Genomic DNA, 18,963 nt, shown 5'->3' on the forward strand with positions numbered 1-18,963 from the left:
TAAGTCATGAATCACATTCCGGACCTAACAGAACTGTCCAACTCGCATATGTGTTCAATAACCCCAAATGTTGACCTTGCTCAACCATTCCATTTCTTTACTTAAGGATTTTCAAAATTTACTATTTCTTCTCTGATACTCACCCAATTGCCTCGGGCATCGCGTCACCCATCCCCACAAGTCAAAACATGATTTTAAGCTACAGAAATGGTCACTTAGGAAAAAGGAAAAAAGTCTCAAAACGACCTGACATATAGTTACAGGCATGAATAAAAAAAATTATTATAGTTTTTATCTTCGTTTTAAATTTCAGAAAATAACTCCGTATAAACATTTATAGTTTAGTTTTTATTTTGATAATTATATTTTAATATACTTAGTTACGGATATACATCATAGGGTGTGTAAATGTAGGATTTTCATAGTAGTGAGGTGTAAGTGTTTGATTTTATAATATAGTGAGTATATAAAAAAATAGAATCATACTTTAGGAGTGCTTAGTGTAATTAACCCCACTTCGAAAATGATTAGCTATGAAATGCGTCATTAATTTATCGCTAAATAACTCGTAAATAAACTGATTTTTCTTATAATCTGTCATCAAATAGGATTAGTGATGATTTTTTGTTGTTTAGCGATAGAAATTGTGCATCGCTAAATAGTCTGTAGCTAAATTTTTTTTTTTTTTTATCATTCGTCGTCAAATAGGATTAGCGATGGATTTTTGTTGTTTAGTGACACAAATTGCCCATCACTAATTCTTTTTTATGATATGATAACCAGTTGTTTTGTAAGAATCTTAATGTTATAATAGATAAAATTCAATAAGTATACATGAATTTAATCCCTCACATAATGTTGACAATATAATTTGGTTTTAATGGCTAGCTTCATGTAAATAATAATCCAGTTGTATGTGATGAACACAAAGCAGAATTAGCAAAGAGGGCTTTTGAAAAGGGAGCTTGCCTTTACCTGAAAAAGCCAGTCCACGAAGAAATTGTGAAGTACTTGTGGCAATTTGTATTGAGAAAACAAAATCAAAAGGAAAAAACTAGAGAAGGACTAAATAAAATGAAGATCAGATGAATATTGTTGATGCTGATGATATTGATAAAAACAATATTGTTTGAGATGAAGAACAAGCTGGAGAGAATAATATTCCTAATACTGAAGAACAGAGAAATAATATTCATGAGGCTGAAAACAATGTCTTATCAAATGGGAAGTACAAACTAAGGAGAAATAGAGGTAGGAAAAGAACAAAAGAGATTAATGAAGGAGCATCAGAGCAGCGCTAATAAGGTTGTTAGGCGAAAGGATCGCACTGAATGGATTATGGACCTTCATGCCAAATTCATGGATGTTGTGCAACAACTTGGTGAAGGACGTAAGTTTACTTCACAAATTAATTAAATTTCTCTATAATTCACTTATATAGAACGATATGGTCAGTGAGAATTTAAACTTATAAGTCGTCAACTTGCTTTGGAATAAGGCACAATAATTCGTGTATTTATTTCATGTTGATTAATCTAGGGATGTTTAAACAAATTAAGTTTACATTTTTATGAAATTAACTTGTAGGATGTTTTCCAACCGAGATTCTTCGAGTGATGAATGTGCCTGGTCTTACCAGGGGGCAAGTTGAAAGCCATCTTCAGGTACATCCCTTAAATTTTCTAAGCGGTCAGTTAAGTATTATTTGGTACAAAGGAAATACATTTTTTTTAAGAAGTTACTTTCTTATAAAAAGATATTTCAGGAAGTCATTTTTTTAATAATAACTATCTCAACTTTGATTTCATATCACTTTCACCAACACAATTTAGACATTATGAGGTACCTTTGGTACTCAATTTTTTTATCCAAATAACATTCAACTCAATAATATCATTATCAATCTAATTTTTTTTCCCGAGAGATATTTATCGTTCGTCCATTATATCAAACACCAGTAAAAATTTCTATTGAAATAATGACTTCTTTCATACCAAACACACCCAAATCATAATGAGTACAGATGATAGATATACCTATTTTGTCATAAATACAACAATTATATATATTGAGGATATTGAAAAAAGTTTTTGTTATCTTTTTGAACTAAGAAAATTTAGTGATTAGTGATTAGTGATTGAATCATGCAAAATTGTTGTCCTAGCTAAGACACATATTTTTCGATCTATTTCTGTATCACTCATGATATATACTTTAACTCATACGTCAGTGCTGCAAACTTTCCTCTTACAACCCCTGTTTCATTTCTTTTTAAGCAAGTATTCTACTACCGTGGTCCGTATTTTTTGAATGAATAACTCCTTATTTGGTCCAACTCGCCTTTAATTTGTTTCTTTCTACTCGCCACTCATCAGGTCAGGGATCCTCAAGTGGTTCTAAATAAAGAAGTAGCCTTGCAAATTTTGGGACAGTACCTCATCTTCAAATAAATGTTACAAATCTGCAACAACAACAACCCGACCAAGAGACCCAAAGAGTCCAAGAGCTTCAATTTCCACCACTACTTAATACTAACAACATTTTTTCTAGAGAAGAGAGTTCAACTCAGCAGCAGGTCTATCGCCCACAACATCAAGTTAATTCCCAATATATCAGCATTGACAACCCATTCAATAACCCATTTTTATTGGCCAAAAATAATAATGCTGATTGGCTACAACAACAACATGGACCATTATTTGAAATGCTAGGATCACAAGGATTACGAAGCCCAATTAGTGGGAGCACTTATTATAGACCTGAGTTGGAATTTAATGGTGGGTATCATCATGCTCAAAATTACTATGATTTAAATGTCAATGCGGCCAATGAAGCAACATATTCAGGTAGCGCAATGATGTCCGGTACAAATATTGAAAATACGACAATTAATGAATTGGGAGCAGCAAATGCAAATTTCCATGAATATCTTGGTGAACCAAACATATCTGAACCCAGCAATATTATCGCGACATCACATGCGAGTGATAATGAAGGAAGTGATTCAAATGACAGAGAAAATTATGATGTGTATCTGGATTTTAATAATATGGATTATCTCTTCTAGAATCTTGAAACTGCAAGTTCTACCTACCTAATGAACAAGAGAGTGAGTTTGATCAAGTTTACTCTGATGATCAGGTTAGTACTTCTATCTATGTTTATTAATATTGCAATACCACTATTAATTTATTCTACATATGTTTTTTTTTAATATCTTAAAGAAATGACTTACATTTTTTTTTAAGAAAATACAATTCTCCAGATAAATTAATACTTCTGGTGTATGTTTGTATGATGAAACATATTAAGAGAAAAATAATTATATGGAAGATTGATAATAATCATAGGGGTTGGTGGCTTATCGAGATTAGAATATTTATCCAATTATAAAATTTGGTATTACATTTATTTTGTGTTTGATTATAGGTACTAGCTAAACTTAATATAAATTTTTAGATCAAAATCTTTTTTATTATATATCAATATAGGATGAGGAATTATATCCTATTTTTCGGTGTTTGGTTTGAATTATAATCTTTTCCTTGTTCTGACAGGCGACACCTTCGCAAATTAAATAGTGTATTGACGAATTTTTAGTATCAAAAAGATATATATATATATATATATATATATATATATATATATATATGTATGTATTTGAAATGTTAAAATCTATAGTTACCAAAAATATATATTCGAAATGTTGGTTAAGACAATCATATGAAGTTAAGAGTTGTGAGAATAGTGAAAGAAACAGACTTTCGCCCAAAAGTGAAATAAGCCATCTTCCTCCTTTTGGTGAAAGTAGTTTTTCATAAAAAAAATATTTTTATTGATGACTTATTTTTCAAAAAAATATTTTCCTCATACTGAACACACCCGTAATTTCCTATAAATTTTATCTTAAAACCTACATTTGCAGGTGGCACCGAGTGTCCAGTTTTCAAGAATACCAAATTTACCTGACGAATCATCAACATGATCCAATGTAGTCTAAGAACTTTTGCTGAGACAGAGTTATTTTCTTAAGTGGAAATTGCATCTTTAATTTTTTTTTTTTTTTTGGAGACTTGTAGTTTCATTTTGATTTTTTATATTAATACAGACAGTTAAATTTTAGAAATTTGGATTATATTCAAGATATACTAGTTCGAATAAATATTTTAGGACAATATAATTAATTATTCAATTCTGATGAATATAAATTTAATTATATTAAGCTAGCCCATTCAATTGTGCTACAAATGATGGAACCAATTTGCTAAATCCAAGATGTCATCTTATCGTAGAGGTCCGGATTGGTGCTAAGTGTCTAATGATATACATGCCAAGTCAAATAAAAAAGTCAACAGGATCATGCCACATATCTAAATGACATAGCAAGCTAAGTCAAATAAAAAACCAATGAAAATGTGTCACATGAAAAGTGGCGTGTTCCAACCTATTGTCATGTCACTCAAATTTTATTGGTCAAAAAGAGTTTATCCTCATCACAATTTCCCTCCTACAACTATAAACAGGAGTTATCATGTCACGACTTAATTTCACTAAGTCGTACGGTCACCTACCTTTTTCACCTCGGTAGGCGAACCCTTAACTCAACATTTACAAATAATAGAAAATAGCGAAAGAAGTAAAATAGAAAATGTCTCAGAGTTATAATATAAATAAGAAAATGCGGAAGTAAATGAAATCTACCCTAGTATCTGGTTTGGTCATACAAGAGCATGTAACTAAAATCTACAAGGTTGGAATATCAATAATACATCAAGTCTGAATATGTCTCGGAATAGGAAATAAGACATAAATAAGAAGAATCTACAAGGTGGCGGACATCTCATGCTCACCCTGTAGACTCTAAGCAACTCTCGGGGCGACTATCAGCCACGAGAAATAGAAGTAGATCCAACCTGGAATTTTGCATTCATAAGAATGCAGCAAGTGCAGGTCAGTACAAAACCACAGTACTGGTAGGTATCATAGGCCGACTAAGTATAGCTAACATAATTCAGACAATAAAGTAAGATAAGCAGATAAATCAACAAGTATAAGTCAAACACAAGTCAGAACCAAGTACACGTCATCACCTAGGTTGAAGCATCTAAACCCAAATGTGCCAAGTCTCAATATATCCAATCTGATACCCAACAATGCAAGTAAATCACCAGATCATCACAATATAAGCCATAATGCAATGCAATGCAATGATGTATGAATGCAAATGCAATGCAATGATGTGTACACATGTACTCCAGACGGAAGTATCGGCGTCTCAGTAGCACAACCCAAGGTGACTCGCGAAGTATAAGCGGTACTCGTCCCGGATCTTTTCCCAACAAACAGACGAGACTCCGGATCATTACCCACATAGGATTTTCATCAGCACCACCCCGGGGGACCCGCAGAGTCCATGCACTCACTCAATCTACGATTCTAGGACAAACATCGGATATCGAACTCTCACGTCACTCTCATCCAAACCGAGCCCAGCTCATCACAGTGTTTCATCAAGTATCAACAATGCATCAACAGTATAACATGATGGATGAGAATGCGTGCAATGTATGTGTCAACATCAATAATATCTCAAATACCAAACACGGTTACACCAACAATATCATGAAAGACTACACAAGTCATATGAAATACTATCCTCGTAATCAAATGTCAACAAGTTATATCAATAGTTGCCAACATCTATTATAACCACGTGGCATCAAGTCAACAACAATAGAACAATCAAGTCCCAACACAATGGGGTGGCTAGCCCCAATCACACAAGAATGCCCAACCTAAGATAATATCTAACCCAACTTCATACCCGAAGGTTTATATACTGTCTCCAACAATATCATCTAAGTATATACTTCGCTACACGAAGTCTCACCAAAGGTAAGCCATAACCTATCTGGATGGCCGAACATCAATACACCAACAATCACTCCTTAGCCTTGCCCTTCCGCTGAGCCTCAAGATCAAGAAAGTCTAAGCATATTCGAAATCTAGATTAGAAATCATGAAGATCGATATCTATATTGCAATCATTCTAATTAGGTCAAAACCAGCCCTAGAATTTGGGGGAAACGGTGCACATAAGGGCAAAACGTAAAATTCGGGGGTAAATTATCCAATTAAACACTAGGTGATCAAAACCCATCAACTAATTGCTAAATTAACTCAAGGATCCATCCAATTTCAAAATCCTCAATTTTGGGTATAAACCCTAACTCTTAAATTCTAGAATTCAACACTAATAATGGAATATATATGATTAACAACCTTAGATGCATCATAATCTAACATAAATCCAATCAATTTCATCATTTAAAGTAACTTAGGAAGTCTAACCAATTTTATGAACTTCTCAAGAAGACACAATAAACCCTCTTTCAAGTAAACCCCCAATTTCCTACTTTAGAAATCATGGATTAAAGCTTAAACCAAGGGAATGAATCAAAGGGAAATACTTAGATTATAATTTAGACCTTACCCCATGAAAGAAACTTAAAGAACATCCTTGAATTCTCCCAAACCCAAGCTTTTAAGATAAGAGAAACCTAAACAACATTAACTAGCAAAAACGCCAGCTGTTCTGCCTCGTTTCTGGTGTCAAATGCACAAAACTCGCTTTTGATGCCTCCAATGGATTCCTTGTGAAATTCCAGTCAAGTTAGGCTTTTGAAGCACTCCATTTGACCTTATAATGAAGGAGATATGTTAGTTTCAATATTTCGAATAGTGCAGATTTTTAAATACGAATTCAATGGCAATTTCGTAATAAATCTGAAAAATCTGGCAACCCAATGCTTAGTAAAATGACCATAAATCCCTCATATGATGTCAAAACTTGATGATTTCAGTTGCTATGGTTCTAAAATTATAATACGGATATAATGGTTTGGTCGAAGCACGAATCAAAGGCCGTTTGCTCAATATGGTATCCTTTATGCTCAATTCGACGTCGAAATCAAAAGCAATCACCATACAACCCAAACTTATCCAAAACTCATCGGAATCTAACCAAATTTTGTGGACATGTCCAAAATCATTAAACAAACTTATTGGAACTTTCAAAACATCAACATTGGATCATCTTGACCCGATGTTGACCGTGGTCAATTCCAATTCTAACTTAATTAGTTTCTCAACCAATGACTCAAATCGTACCCGAACCCTTCGGGAACCAAACCAATGACACCACTAAGTCATAAATCACCCTCCAGACCTAATGGAATTGTCAAAATTCGATTAGGGGCACATTTACCCAAAAGTCAACTTTGAGTCAAACGATTTTCGCTTTAAGACCAAATTTTCTAAAAGTCATTCCAAAACCCAAAATGGTGCCTAGGGAACTGTGCCACCGGTCCCCGCGGATAAAAATAGTACTAACAAGCCTGGGGGACGAGTTAACGGGGCAAAACGGTAAAAATGCAACGACGACCAAACGGGTCGTTACATCAGATGTCAATTAAACAATCGCTCATCCTCGAGCAACAAGGGAATGAAACGAGGGAATAGTACCTGACTCGGCAAATAACTGGGGATATCTCTCACGCATCTCAGACTCAGCCTCCCAAGTAACCTCCTCAATCGGACGATGCTTCCAATGACGCAATCTCCTTAGATCTCAATTTTCTAACCTTCCTATCCAAGATGGCAATAGGCTCCTCCTCACAAGACAAGTTCTCATCATGCAATGCTAAATCCCAAAGAATACTGTAAGACCCATCAGATTGGTACTTCCTCAACATAAGTACATGGTAAATCGGAGGAACACCCAACATCTCCAACTCTACGAAGAACCTCAAATGCATCAAACCGATTCCACGGGAGAACGACACCTCCTACCATATAAAGCCTAATTTGAATCATGCTGACCCGAAATGAGTGCACAACTCTCGAATATCACCAATAGTCATTTGAACTGACTCTGAATTATCAAAACCAATCACAGTCCTATCGCACCTCTGTGGCGGTCAATTCTCATCTTTTCCTCACGCATAACAAATCATGTGTATCACCTTCGACTCCACAAGTTGAGCCCTATTCGAGTTATCAACTTAGTACCGAAGAGCTATACCTTACGATTTCAATCTTCATGTTTCTCAACATTTACTCGATACGCGAATCCGATACAAACCCGAACTTTTCGACACAAACCTAAAGCCTCATCTAGTAACTATATGACCATTGTAAACACCTAATTTTTGACCGAACATAAGTTTTACACCCTATTTAGCTTTTAAATATTTCTTTTAGGTCTAGATTAGACATCTTGATTTTTATGTCAATTTTAGTTAGTTTTATTTTAAAAATTGAAAACTTTAAAAATAGAGTCAATTTTTAAAATAAATCTTGTTTTCATTTTTATTTGTAAGAGAAAATAAATTTGAAAATAATAATAATAATAATAAATAAAAAACAATTATATTTTTTCTTCTAATTTGGGTTTAATAAATAAGCTAGTGATTTTACTATTCTTTGACTATGAACTAGCTATTTAATTTTTGCTATATTTCATTGGTCTATAAATGATTAGCTAATTTCTTATTTTGTATACTTTTATCTTTGTTTAAAAAAAAAAAAAATCAAAAGCAGTAAAATCCTAAACTACCACCTCACGTCCCCATCCTAAATTAACTACCCAAAACCCCTTCCCCAACTCCCACTCCCTCACGTCCCATTTTCATGCAACAAACACACACACACGACACACACACACACTCCCACGACACAGCGCACACACACACACATCCGTATAAATATACCCAGCAAAACAAATCAGAAACAGAAGAAAAAAAGTAACGGAGAGGGTTAGAAAAATCAGAAACAGAAGAAAGAAAAAGCAACAGGAGTAGAAAAAAAAAGCAACGAAGAAGAAAAAAAAAACACAGATCAGAAGCAGTTGAAAAAAAAAAGTAAGCAAAGAGAGCAAAAGACACAGTAAAAAAAAAAAATACATTGAGGGCAAACAGAAAAAAAATACCAGCTCCGTAAAGGTTTGGTTTGGAAACTGAGTTTGAGGTTTTGTTCGCTATTTCGAGTACGTGGACTTGAAAATCAGCTTTTGTTAGCCTTGGAACTCTGTAGATTGTACGTTGCTTTTGTTGTTGATCGAAAAGAATTTGAAGGTTCGTTTTCGGTATTACTTTTCTATTTCTATACATTAGATGAATCAAAGTTCTGTTGAAGAATCATTTGATATGGGATAATATCTTTTGATTTTTAATAGTTTGGGACTTATATATGTTCGAGTTCTAATTTAAATTGCAGTTGAATATGCTGGAGTCTCCCAAATCCATTTTCTTTGCTTAAGTATGGAGATACATTTTAGATAAATAGTACATTTTTGATCATATTTTAGTCATGTATAATATATATATATATTCAATGGTCTTGTTAGTGCTCTTAAAGATTGTTAAGTATAAAATTATTTATTTTTGTGTGCATGTTTTAATGATTCTGAAATTTGTTAGTAACACGTTAGGTTATAGCTTTCTTCTAACATCACTAATAGTTTATTCCATTTTGAGTTTAAAAGTTTATGATAACATCAATGGTTAGCCTTTGAATGCTCAGTTCCCTTTGTTTAGTATTGAAATTTAATTTCTTCCATGAATTAGAATAAGAATGGTAGAATTCCAAACTTGTAGTGTTAATAAATTAACTATATACACAGTATTATACACGTTGTAGTCTAATATATGCGTAGAATAAATATATAATGATACTATAATAGTGGATATATACATGGTATAATAATGTATATAATACATGTTATATGAGTAAAATAAAATCCTTCATGTAAATATACACAGAAAATATACTAGGAAAATATATGGTATATGCTTATAATTTATATTTTATAATGAAAATATGAGATATTGAAGTATTTATGTGAATAAATGGAGTTTAATAGATGAACGAAGAATCCACATTTAAGTTTTTTTATTTATGTTCTTTGTTTTGATTGAAGTAAATTTGTGTATATGGATAATTTTATTTATAAATTAAATGGTGTAGTATTCTAGTTCATGCTATAGTGCTGATGACGTTTTGCTATTTTGTTTAAATGATTCAAAAATTGATTCTTGGAGGTATTTGGTTGTCTTAGATTTTTTTTTTCTTTTTGATGTTAGGTAAGCATGCCATTAAAATGTTCATCTTGATTTACAGTCCTTTGATTCAGTAGTATACCGATACAAATAATTTTAAATCGGTATCTTCACTTTGAGCCGTACATTATGATGGAAATCATGTCCTTGTGCGAATGTCTTATATATGTGTTTCATTTTTATGATGAAAGATGTACGTATTAGCAATAAGTATCCAATGATAGTTAGTAGCATATTTGATATAGATTTACACTCATAGTTCTATCTTGTTTTAATATTCCCAAGTTATTCGTAAATGTGTTCATTATTCAAGTTTTGCACGTGAATGATTTTATTCTGAGTTGAAGGCATACAAGTGATTTTTATTTTTAAGAAAAATTTAAGATGTAGTCGACAGCCCATTCCTGCTAAGGTATAAAAGTTTATAGTTAATTAATTTAAGTGGTAATTATGTTAATGGTCCATTTTAAGTCCCAATTAAATAAGTGAGAGATGACCGAGATGAGATGTGATTTATTTCAATCTTGTTGTCCCATAAAATAATAAAAGGAAAAGAGCGAAAGGAATACATATGAGGGAGTGAGGCATGACCAAAAATATAAGTCATTATGTTTAAAGCGAATTAATTGGGCAAACTAGAATTAAGGCAAGCATGATTTTATCCAAGATTGGTTTAAGCTCAACATTAGTCGGTAAAAGCGACCGTGCTAGAACCACGAGACTTGGGGAATGCCTAATACCTTCTCCCCGGTCAATAGAATTCCTTACCCGGACTTTTGTTTTCGCAGACCAAAAAAATAAAGAGTCATTTCCTTTTGATTAGGGATTCAATAAGGTGACTTGGAACACCAAAACTCAATTCCAAGTGGCGACTCTAAATAAATAAAATAATCCCTTCTCAAAACGTCACTTTAATTGGAAAAACCCTTTTTTAACCAACAAATTAAATTAATTAATTAATTTTTTATAACGGAAAAAAAAAAGGGTGTGACAGATGGCAACTCTGCTGGGGAGAACCAGAATTCGAGCTTTATATATTTACTTGTATTTGGCTTTCTTTATTTCTTGGATATATATTTTGTGCTTGTTGGCCTGATATGCTATTTGCTGCTTATTTACCGCTTTGATATTATGTGACTTCATATATAAATTGTCTCCTCTTACGCACCCCTCTGAGTCTCTGAACACATTCACCACTGTTCACTGTGTGTGCGGTTACGCTCCACAAAATTTTCTGTCTGAATGAGCCTGTGGGCGGTTACGCTCCTGGTTCAGGATAATTAGCAGTCACACATGTTAGGCGGGGTTGGACCACCAGTGAAGCCGGAAAAGCTCTGCTACCGGCAATCTGGCCCTTCCCCGGCTCGAGTTGTCCGCTCGGGTAAGCCAATCTAGACACCTTCTCCTTTAGGGTGTTCAACCTAGCAGAACAAGCCACAAGTAATGATTATCCCTAGTAGGCTACGCTTTATTTACGTCACGTGCATTTGACTTAGTGGGACTCGGCACAGGGGCCGGGTCCGTCTAAGACAGGTATCCATTTCAAAAGACCACCATGTTCATTTTATGTGCTATATGAAAACACATGTATTTGGAAGGCTTTCGCATGTTGACCGGTTTTTAGGTTGTTTAGGAATAATAAGGGAGAAATAATTACCCTCCAACTTTATTTTTTTGGATAAAAAAATAATAATAAAAAAATCTTGTTTTGAAAAAAAAAAAAAACTAATTTTAAGTCTCTTAGTTTTTTTTTTTTGCTTTTGGCCATCTTTATCAAAATAGCTTTAAATCTTGCAATGGAGAGTAAATAAATGTTGTTTTCATAAGAATAACCACTTTGTCGATCTTGTCTCCTATTCGGTCACATTAGAGGTTGATTTTGCAAAAATGATTACTTTGTGGTCCCGCCTTCGTACAATTTTTGCTAAGACAATTTTAAAACTCTACTCGAAAGTATAAAAAATATTATATCTTGGAAAAATAGTCTCATTAGTTAGTTTTACCTTCCGTTTGATCGTTTCTTTAATTAGTCTAAAAACCTCCCATAAAGTCTATCAGAGTTTGTTTCGAAAAATTGATTTAAGGACCTGTGTCTTGGCCAAATCTACTTTAAGTTTCTCATTCTTTTAAGTTTTTTTTTTGTATACTCGAGAAAATCGGGAATTTTGTATCTTAGTAAGTTTCAATCTTAATTTTCTTTATTTTCCCTAAAGGTACAATATGTCGCTACCAACTAGAGGAGTGTGTGATAAAAGGCCCAGGGTTGAAGGGATACCAAAGTTCATGATTGTCAATGAAATACCACTGAAACTATGGCAATGGTGGAGAAACATGGGGGGATATGACCAAAGGCAAGTAAAAGTTCACTTGGGGCATCTGGTGCATATGATGGAAATCAAACCTAGAAGAGATGTGTTTGAGGCATTGGTTCAGGTATGGGACCATAAGAACAACGTGTTTCGATTCTCAGACTGTGAAATGACACCGACCCTAGAAGAAATTGCAGGCTTCATGGGGATGGGCTCTAAGCTCCAGGGTTCTGATCTTCGTAATAAAAGACCCATAGTTCCGAAACGGGTGGATGGAACTAAGTTTTTGAATTATTTAAAAATCAATAAGATGGAGGAAGCAAGTTTGGAAAGTGGTTGGGTTTCTTTGGAGTTTTTATATGAAAGGTACGGGCAAGAAGACGGATTTGAGAAGTATTTGGGTCAACTTAACAACAAAGGAGAAATCGAGACATGGAAAATACATAGACGCTTTGCTTTATGGTTGCATTCCTGGGCTGTATTGTTTTCCCTGAGCGAGATAAACAAATTGATATTCGTCTGGCTGGAGTAGTGCAGGCATTGACTACGATGGATAACCCCACTCTTATACGCATGATTCTTGGGGACATCTTCCGAGCACTGACCAAATGTAAAGAAGGTGCTATATATTTTGAGGGATGCAACATTCTTTTACAAATTTGGTTTCTTGAACACTTCTATCGTCATCATTTTGCACCAAAATTCAATGCGGATTGGGTGAACTACGTGACCGAGCATGAAGAAAGGGTCGAGAAGTATGATTTACCAATTGGTATCAAAGCCTGGGAGGAAAAACTCTCTAAGTTGACTGCTGATAAGATTATTTGGAACTACCACTGGTTCCCCGCACATGAAGTCATTTGTATGTCCTCACACCATCCTTTTCTAGTACTAATTGGGATCAGGGGTGTCCAACCTTATGCCCCACTTCGGGTTATGCGACAGCTAGGTAGACTTCAAGAAATTCCTCGAGAGGAAAACATGAGCATATTTATGTATGACACTCCTCCAGGCTTTCTTTTTGATAGTGATGGAATACTGAAGATTTGGTATGGAGGCATAATCTCCTAATTGAGAGAAATGGTAGAGGATCGTGACAGGGGGAGAGTAGTTCCTGGGTACCTCTTGTGGTTGCACAAACCATCCCTATCTGAAAAAGGGCCCGAGGGGTCTAGAAAAAGAAAGTTGGACAGAGAGTCAGAGGTCAGAGCAAGAGTTTGGCAGGCCCGTTTGGAGGTTGAACATGAGTTTCGAGCTAGATTAAATGAGAAATAGGCTGTATACGAAGCGAGGATTATGCAAACCCATGTTGATGTGGAGAAAAATTATCAGTCCACTCTACACGCTCTCGATAAAGAGCTAACAAATGCCAAAGAGTGTTTGGCCCAGATGGAGGAAGAAGTGGATGCTAGAGTTACGACAGCCCGCAAAACAGCTGTGAGGAAACATCGCTCTACAATTCAGACCTTGTATGAGGACTTAGGCATTGTCACACAAGTTGTGGATCAGTTGCAAAGGAAGCTAGATGAGAAGGGAGACCTGTTTGATGCAGAGAAAGCACGTTTTGAAGATGAGAAAGCTCAATTCTTGACCCTGCAAGCTCGTCAACAAGCTGAATTTGACAGAGAAAGAGTTCAGTTTGGTGTAGAAAGGAACCAATTAATGAATGACCGAGCAAGAATTCGAAACCAGCTTGAATTAGCATTGAATCGTGAGGCAGGTATAAGAGAGATAGCCACTACTCGCCAGCAGCAAGTCCGAGACTTAGCGCAGAACTGTCAGGATGTTAGAGAACATGTCTACTATTTAGCTGTTCATGTTGCTCAAAGTTGTCTGGACTGTCAGGGGATGGGTTATGAGCAATTTGCTAGAGAGGTGCCTACCTTCGCACGCCACTTCACAGCAGAACTGAAGCAAATATATCGCATGTTAGGGGGTCAGCCTGGGCCAGAAGCACCGTGAGCAGATATGCATTAGTTCACATGCAAGATTGAGGATTTCTCAAGATTGAAGTTTAGTTATAATTATTAGGAGTTCTAGTTCAGTAGTTGTATTTTGAGACTGACTCTTTTCGAGTCTTTATTTTTAGTTTGTTTTGGATATTCTAGTCCCGATTTAGTCTTTTCAAGTCTATGGTGCCTTTCTTTTTGGTTATTTTCCTTTACGTCTTTGTATTGAAAAATACTAATTTGAAAGTCAATAAAAATATTTTTAGTTGATTCAAAAAATCCAAATTTGTTCTTTTTCATGAACTACGTAATGATCTGATTCATATTTAACATGATACGTAGGCATCCCTTAATGGGTTCGATCAAAATACTTCAAAATCACCGAAAGAGGAAAAAATGAGAAATGAATTCACCTAAAAGCCGGGATGAAACATGAAAGCCTTCCGATGCTCATATTAGATGGGAAATAATTTAGGTGCATGGCATACAATGTGTGATTAATATATGCAAAATGCTAAACCCTAACTTGTTTGTTCTCGTTTTAAAGATAAGGTGGTTGGTTTGTGGTTGAACTGGCTCCTTACGAATATAACACAAGGTCCAAAAGCAAGGGAATAATGGCCCATAAGGATGGAAACGAGTCAGACGGTGATGAATCTCGAGGTCAGATGGTTCAACATGAATCAGCATCAGCAGAGGAAGTAAGGATGTTGAGACAACAAATGGCTGACATGTACCAGGCTTGGATGAATGGGCAAGCTCCACCATTTTCAATCCCTGGATTCCCGAATGTGACTATGTCAATTCCCATTGAAACCCCGACAAGTGATCCACTTTTTCCTCCTGGATTTGGTCCACATGTTAACATATCCAACACTTCTGGAACTTCCACTGTGCGCCCTTCAAATGCACCCCTCAGAAATAACCCACTTTTCATCCCCACTGTACAAACTACTACAATCCCTCAACCAACATTGGCACAGAAGTCCAATAATGAGCCTCCATCTAAAGGTCACCACGATCAATATTATTCTCCGGAATTGACTTTTAAAGTCCCAGACTCGTATAACCCCTTTCAGCAGTATAGTTCCCCCGTCGAGATCGAGAAAACTGCTAAGAATGAGGGATAAGAAGAAATGGCTAGAAAACTAAAGAGTCTAGAGCAGAGTGTGAGGAATATGCAAGTATTAGGAGGTCCAAAAAGTGTCTCATACAGAGATTTGTGTATGTTCCCCAATGTTCATTTGCCCCTTGGTTTTAAGACTCCGAAGTTTGAGAAGTACGATGGTCACGACGACCCCGTAGCACACTTGAAGAAGTATTGTAATCAACTAAGAGGGGCAGGGAGTAAGGAAGAATTACTCATGGCATATTTTGGAGAAAGTCTAGTGGGAATTGCCTCAGAATGGTTCATCGATCAAGATATTTCTAATTGGCCTACATGGGATGACATAGCAGGAGATTTTGTTCGACAATTTCAGTATAACATTGATATTGTGCCTGATCGCACTTCTCTCGCCAGTATAAGAAAAAAGCCTACCGAGAGTTTTAGAGAATATGCTATCAAGTGGAGGGAACAAGCTTCCAGGGTCAAACCGCCGATGAAGGAGTCGGAAATGATTGATTTTTTCCTCCAGGCACAAGAACCGGATTACTTCCACTACTCTCTTTCCACAGTGGGAAAGACATTCGCAGAAGCAATTAAAGTTGGGGAAATGGTTGAAAATGGCATCAAGTCCGGCAAAATTGTGAGTCAGGTAGCACTCAAGGCTACCACCCAAGCAATTCAAAATGGGTCTGGTGGTTTTGGAAATCGAAAAAAGAAAGAGGAAGGATCCATGATGGCATCAGGGTCCAGTACTGCTCAAAGGGGGACAAACCACCAAATCTTACGAGGACAATCCAACTCACCTCAACATTTTTATCCGCATCAGGATCCCCACTACTCAATTGCTCCACCCCAATATACGATTTTCAATACCCAGGCATATGCCCGACCTCCTTAACGCCAACAATGGAGGGCGCCTGCTCTACAAGGCTTTCGTCCCCAACAACAACATTTTCAAGCACCTTATAATCCACGTCCTAAGACTGATTATGTAAGAGAACAAAGACAGAGGGAAAATTTCACCCCAATTGGAGAATCATACACAAGCCTGTTGCGGAAATTGATACAATTGGGTTTGATTGAACCTATCATGTCGTATAATGCCAACCCAAATGCAAGAGGTTTTGACCCCACTGTCAGGTGCGAGTATCATTCTAACGCTCAGGGTCATAGCACAAAAAATTGTTTTACTTTGAAGAGAGCCATTGAGAAGCTAATTGATGACAAAGCAATTGTAATACATGACGAAGAGGCTCCGAATGTCACCAACAACCCACTTCCTCCTCACAACAATGCTCATGTTGTTGGGCTGATCTGTGACGATAAGGAATACAAGCAAACAGGCAAAACAATAATGGAAATTGACACCTTAAAAGAAGGGTTGGGTATGGTGACAAAGTCTGCACAAGAAGCACCGTTGTGTGTAAAAGGTGCAAGTTCTAATGCGAATCTCAAAGGCTCGGGGAAGTTGATATTGTATGCTCCTGGAGCCACAAAGAAAAAAGAGACATTAGTAACTGGACCAAAATTATATGTTCCTAGTGGTTTTCCCAGGTTTGGTCAAAACCAGAATGGTTTAGGAAAGATGACAGAACCAATTGTGATAAAGCACACGACACAAATTCCAGTGACAAACATGAAAACTGTCCCATGGAACTACAACAAAACCACTGTGACTTACAAGGGCAAGGAGATTGTTGAAGAAATAGACGAAACCGGTGGCTTAACGCGTTCTGGAAGGTGTTATGCTCCAGAAGAACTAAGGAGAGCCAAACAAGCCAGGGATAGCCAATTTCCGGTGAAAAAACCTATCACTGAAGAAGAAGCTGAAGAGTTCATGAAGAAGATGAGAGTCCAGGATTACTCTATTGTTGATCAGTTGAGAAAAACTCCTGCTCAGATTTCATTGCTATCTTTGCTCATACATTCTAAAGAGAACTGTCAAGCATTGATTAGAATTCTGAATGAGGCACATGTTTCAGACAAAACAACTGTAAGTCACCTGGAAACGATGGCCAATAGAATATTTGAGGTGAATAGAATCACTTTCACCGACGATGAGTTGCCTGTGGAAGGAGCTGGACATAATAAGGCTTTGCATTTAACTTTCAAATGTGAAGATCATTATGTGAAAAGAGTCATGATTGATGGAGGCTCGGGTGTGGACATCTGCCCCTTCTCTACTTTGCAGAGTTTGAAAATCAACACAGATAGAATTCGTACTAACAATGTGTGTGTTCGAGCTTTCGATGGTGCAAAAAGAGACACCATTGGTGAGATTGATCTTACTTTAAAAATTGGACCTGTTGATTTTGGGATCACATTCCAAGTTATAGACATGGACACTTCCTACAACTTGATTTTAGGAAGGCCATGGATCCATGCAGCCAGAGCGGTGCCATCTACTTTACACCAAGTGGTCAAGTTTGAATATGAGAAACAAGAAATTATTGTTCACGGTGAAGATGATCTTTCAATATATAGAGACCCTTCTGTCCCATGTGTCGAGGCCAAGGAAGGTTGTGAATCCCTCATATTTCAAACCTTTGAAATAGTGGCAGCTGATCAGTTTATGGAAGGGAAGCCTATCCTAGAACCTCGTCTATCCTCTACTTCAGTCATGGTGGCTACACAAATGCTGCAAAACGGTTATGAGCCAGGAAAGGGCTTGGGGGTGTCATTGCAAGGAATTGTTGACCCTATCTCTCCATTTGGTAATCAAGATACTTTTGGTTTGGGTTTTAGGCCAACTAATGCTGATAGAAAACGGGCAAAAGAGCAGAAAAATAAGGTTTGGAAATTGCCAAAGCCCGTTCCCCACATTGCCAAGTCTTTTACTAGGTCACGTTTTGAAGAGAATAAAGACATGCCTGTCCAAGATGACGTGGACGAAATATGTCAAGGTCTCAAAGAAACGTTCTATGGAGTAAACATGGTTCAGATTGGTGAAGGCCCTAGTCATGCAGATGTGCAACGTATTGGCCCAGAAGTCAAGCTCGCCAACTGGGAAGCTACTCCTCTCCCCACAAAGAAGGAGTCTTGGTAGTTTATTTTGCTGTTTTTTCTATATTTGGATTATTCTCTGGGTAGTAATCCAAATAGTTTAGTTGGTATGCTCTAATGTTAACCCTTCTATCCTTTCCAATTCAATAAAATGAAGTTTCAGTTTCTTAGTCAATTCTATCTTCTCCTTTTCCCTAATTTTGTTATTTAATTTTCATTTCAGTTTCATTAACGCCGGCTTTAATAACATGACATGCATACGGAATTCACGTCCAGATCTTAAAGAGCTGTCTAATCTCGAAACAATGAATCAAGAGGTTGATGAATATGATGAAGAAGAGGCTTTTGAAGAAATAAAAAGGGAACTAGATCAACTTGAGAATAAGCCTAAGCCTAATCTAAATGAAACCGAGGCAATTAATTTGGGAACTTCTGAAGAAACTAGAGAAACAAAGATAAGCATTCATGCCGAACAA

General features: G+C 36.1%; 2 protein-coding genes across 2 annotated transcripts; both read left to right on the plus strand.

The window, feature by feature from the left end:
• Nucleotides 1–1,275: 1,275 nt before the first annotated feature.
• On the plus strand, nucleotides 1,276–3,067 carry LOC132628746 (uncharacterized). The gene is made up of 4 exons (XM_060344511.1): nucleotides 1,276–1,390; nucleotides 1,588–1,664; nucleotides 2,376–2,431; nucleotides 2,551–3,067. Exons 1-4 carry the CDS (start codon nucleotides 1,276–1,278, stop codon nucleotides 3,065–3,067), a joined length of 765 nt encoding a protein of 254 aa, XP_060200494.1.
• Nucleotides 3,068–16,574: 13,507 nt separating this feature from the next.
• Nucleotides 16,575–18,530, plus strand: LOC132628747 (uncharacterized). Its single transcript, XM_060344512.1, has one exon. The coding sequence runs from the start codon at nucleotides 16,575–16,577 to the stop codon at nucleotides 18,528–18,530; it is 1,956 nt and encodes a 651-aa protein (XP_060200495.1).
• The last annotated feature ends 433 nt before the right edge of the window (nucleotides 18,531–18,963 follow it).

This window comes from Lycium barbarum, chromosome 2 (genome assembly GCF_019175385.1).
Source record: "Lycium barbarum isolate Lr01 chromosome 2, ASM1917538v2, whole genome shotgun sequence".
Classification (NCBI taxonomy): domain Eukaryota; kingdom Viridiplantae; phylum Streptophyta; class Magnoliopsida; order Solanales; family Solanaceae; genus Lycium; species Lycium barbarum.

Coding starts and splice junctions, on each gene's coding strand:
- LOC132628746 (XM_060344511.1), top strand. CDS start 1,276: ATGAAGGAGCATCAGAGCAGCGCTAATAAGGTTGTTAGGCGAAAGGAT. Junction 1,391..1,587: donor GCAACAACTTGGTGAAGGAC/GTAAGTTTACTT, acceptor ATTAACTTGTAG/GATGTTTTCCAACCGAGATT. Junction 2,432..2,550: donor GCCTTGCAAATTTTGGGACA/GTACCTCATCTT, acceptor CATTTTTTCTAG/AGAAGAGAGTTCAACTCAGC.
- LOC132628747 (XM_060344512.1), top strand. CDS start 16,575: ATGTCGTATAATGCCAACCCAAATGCAAGAGGTTTTGACCCCACTGTC.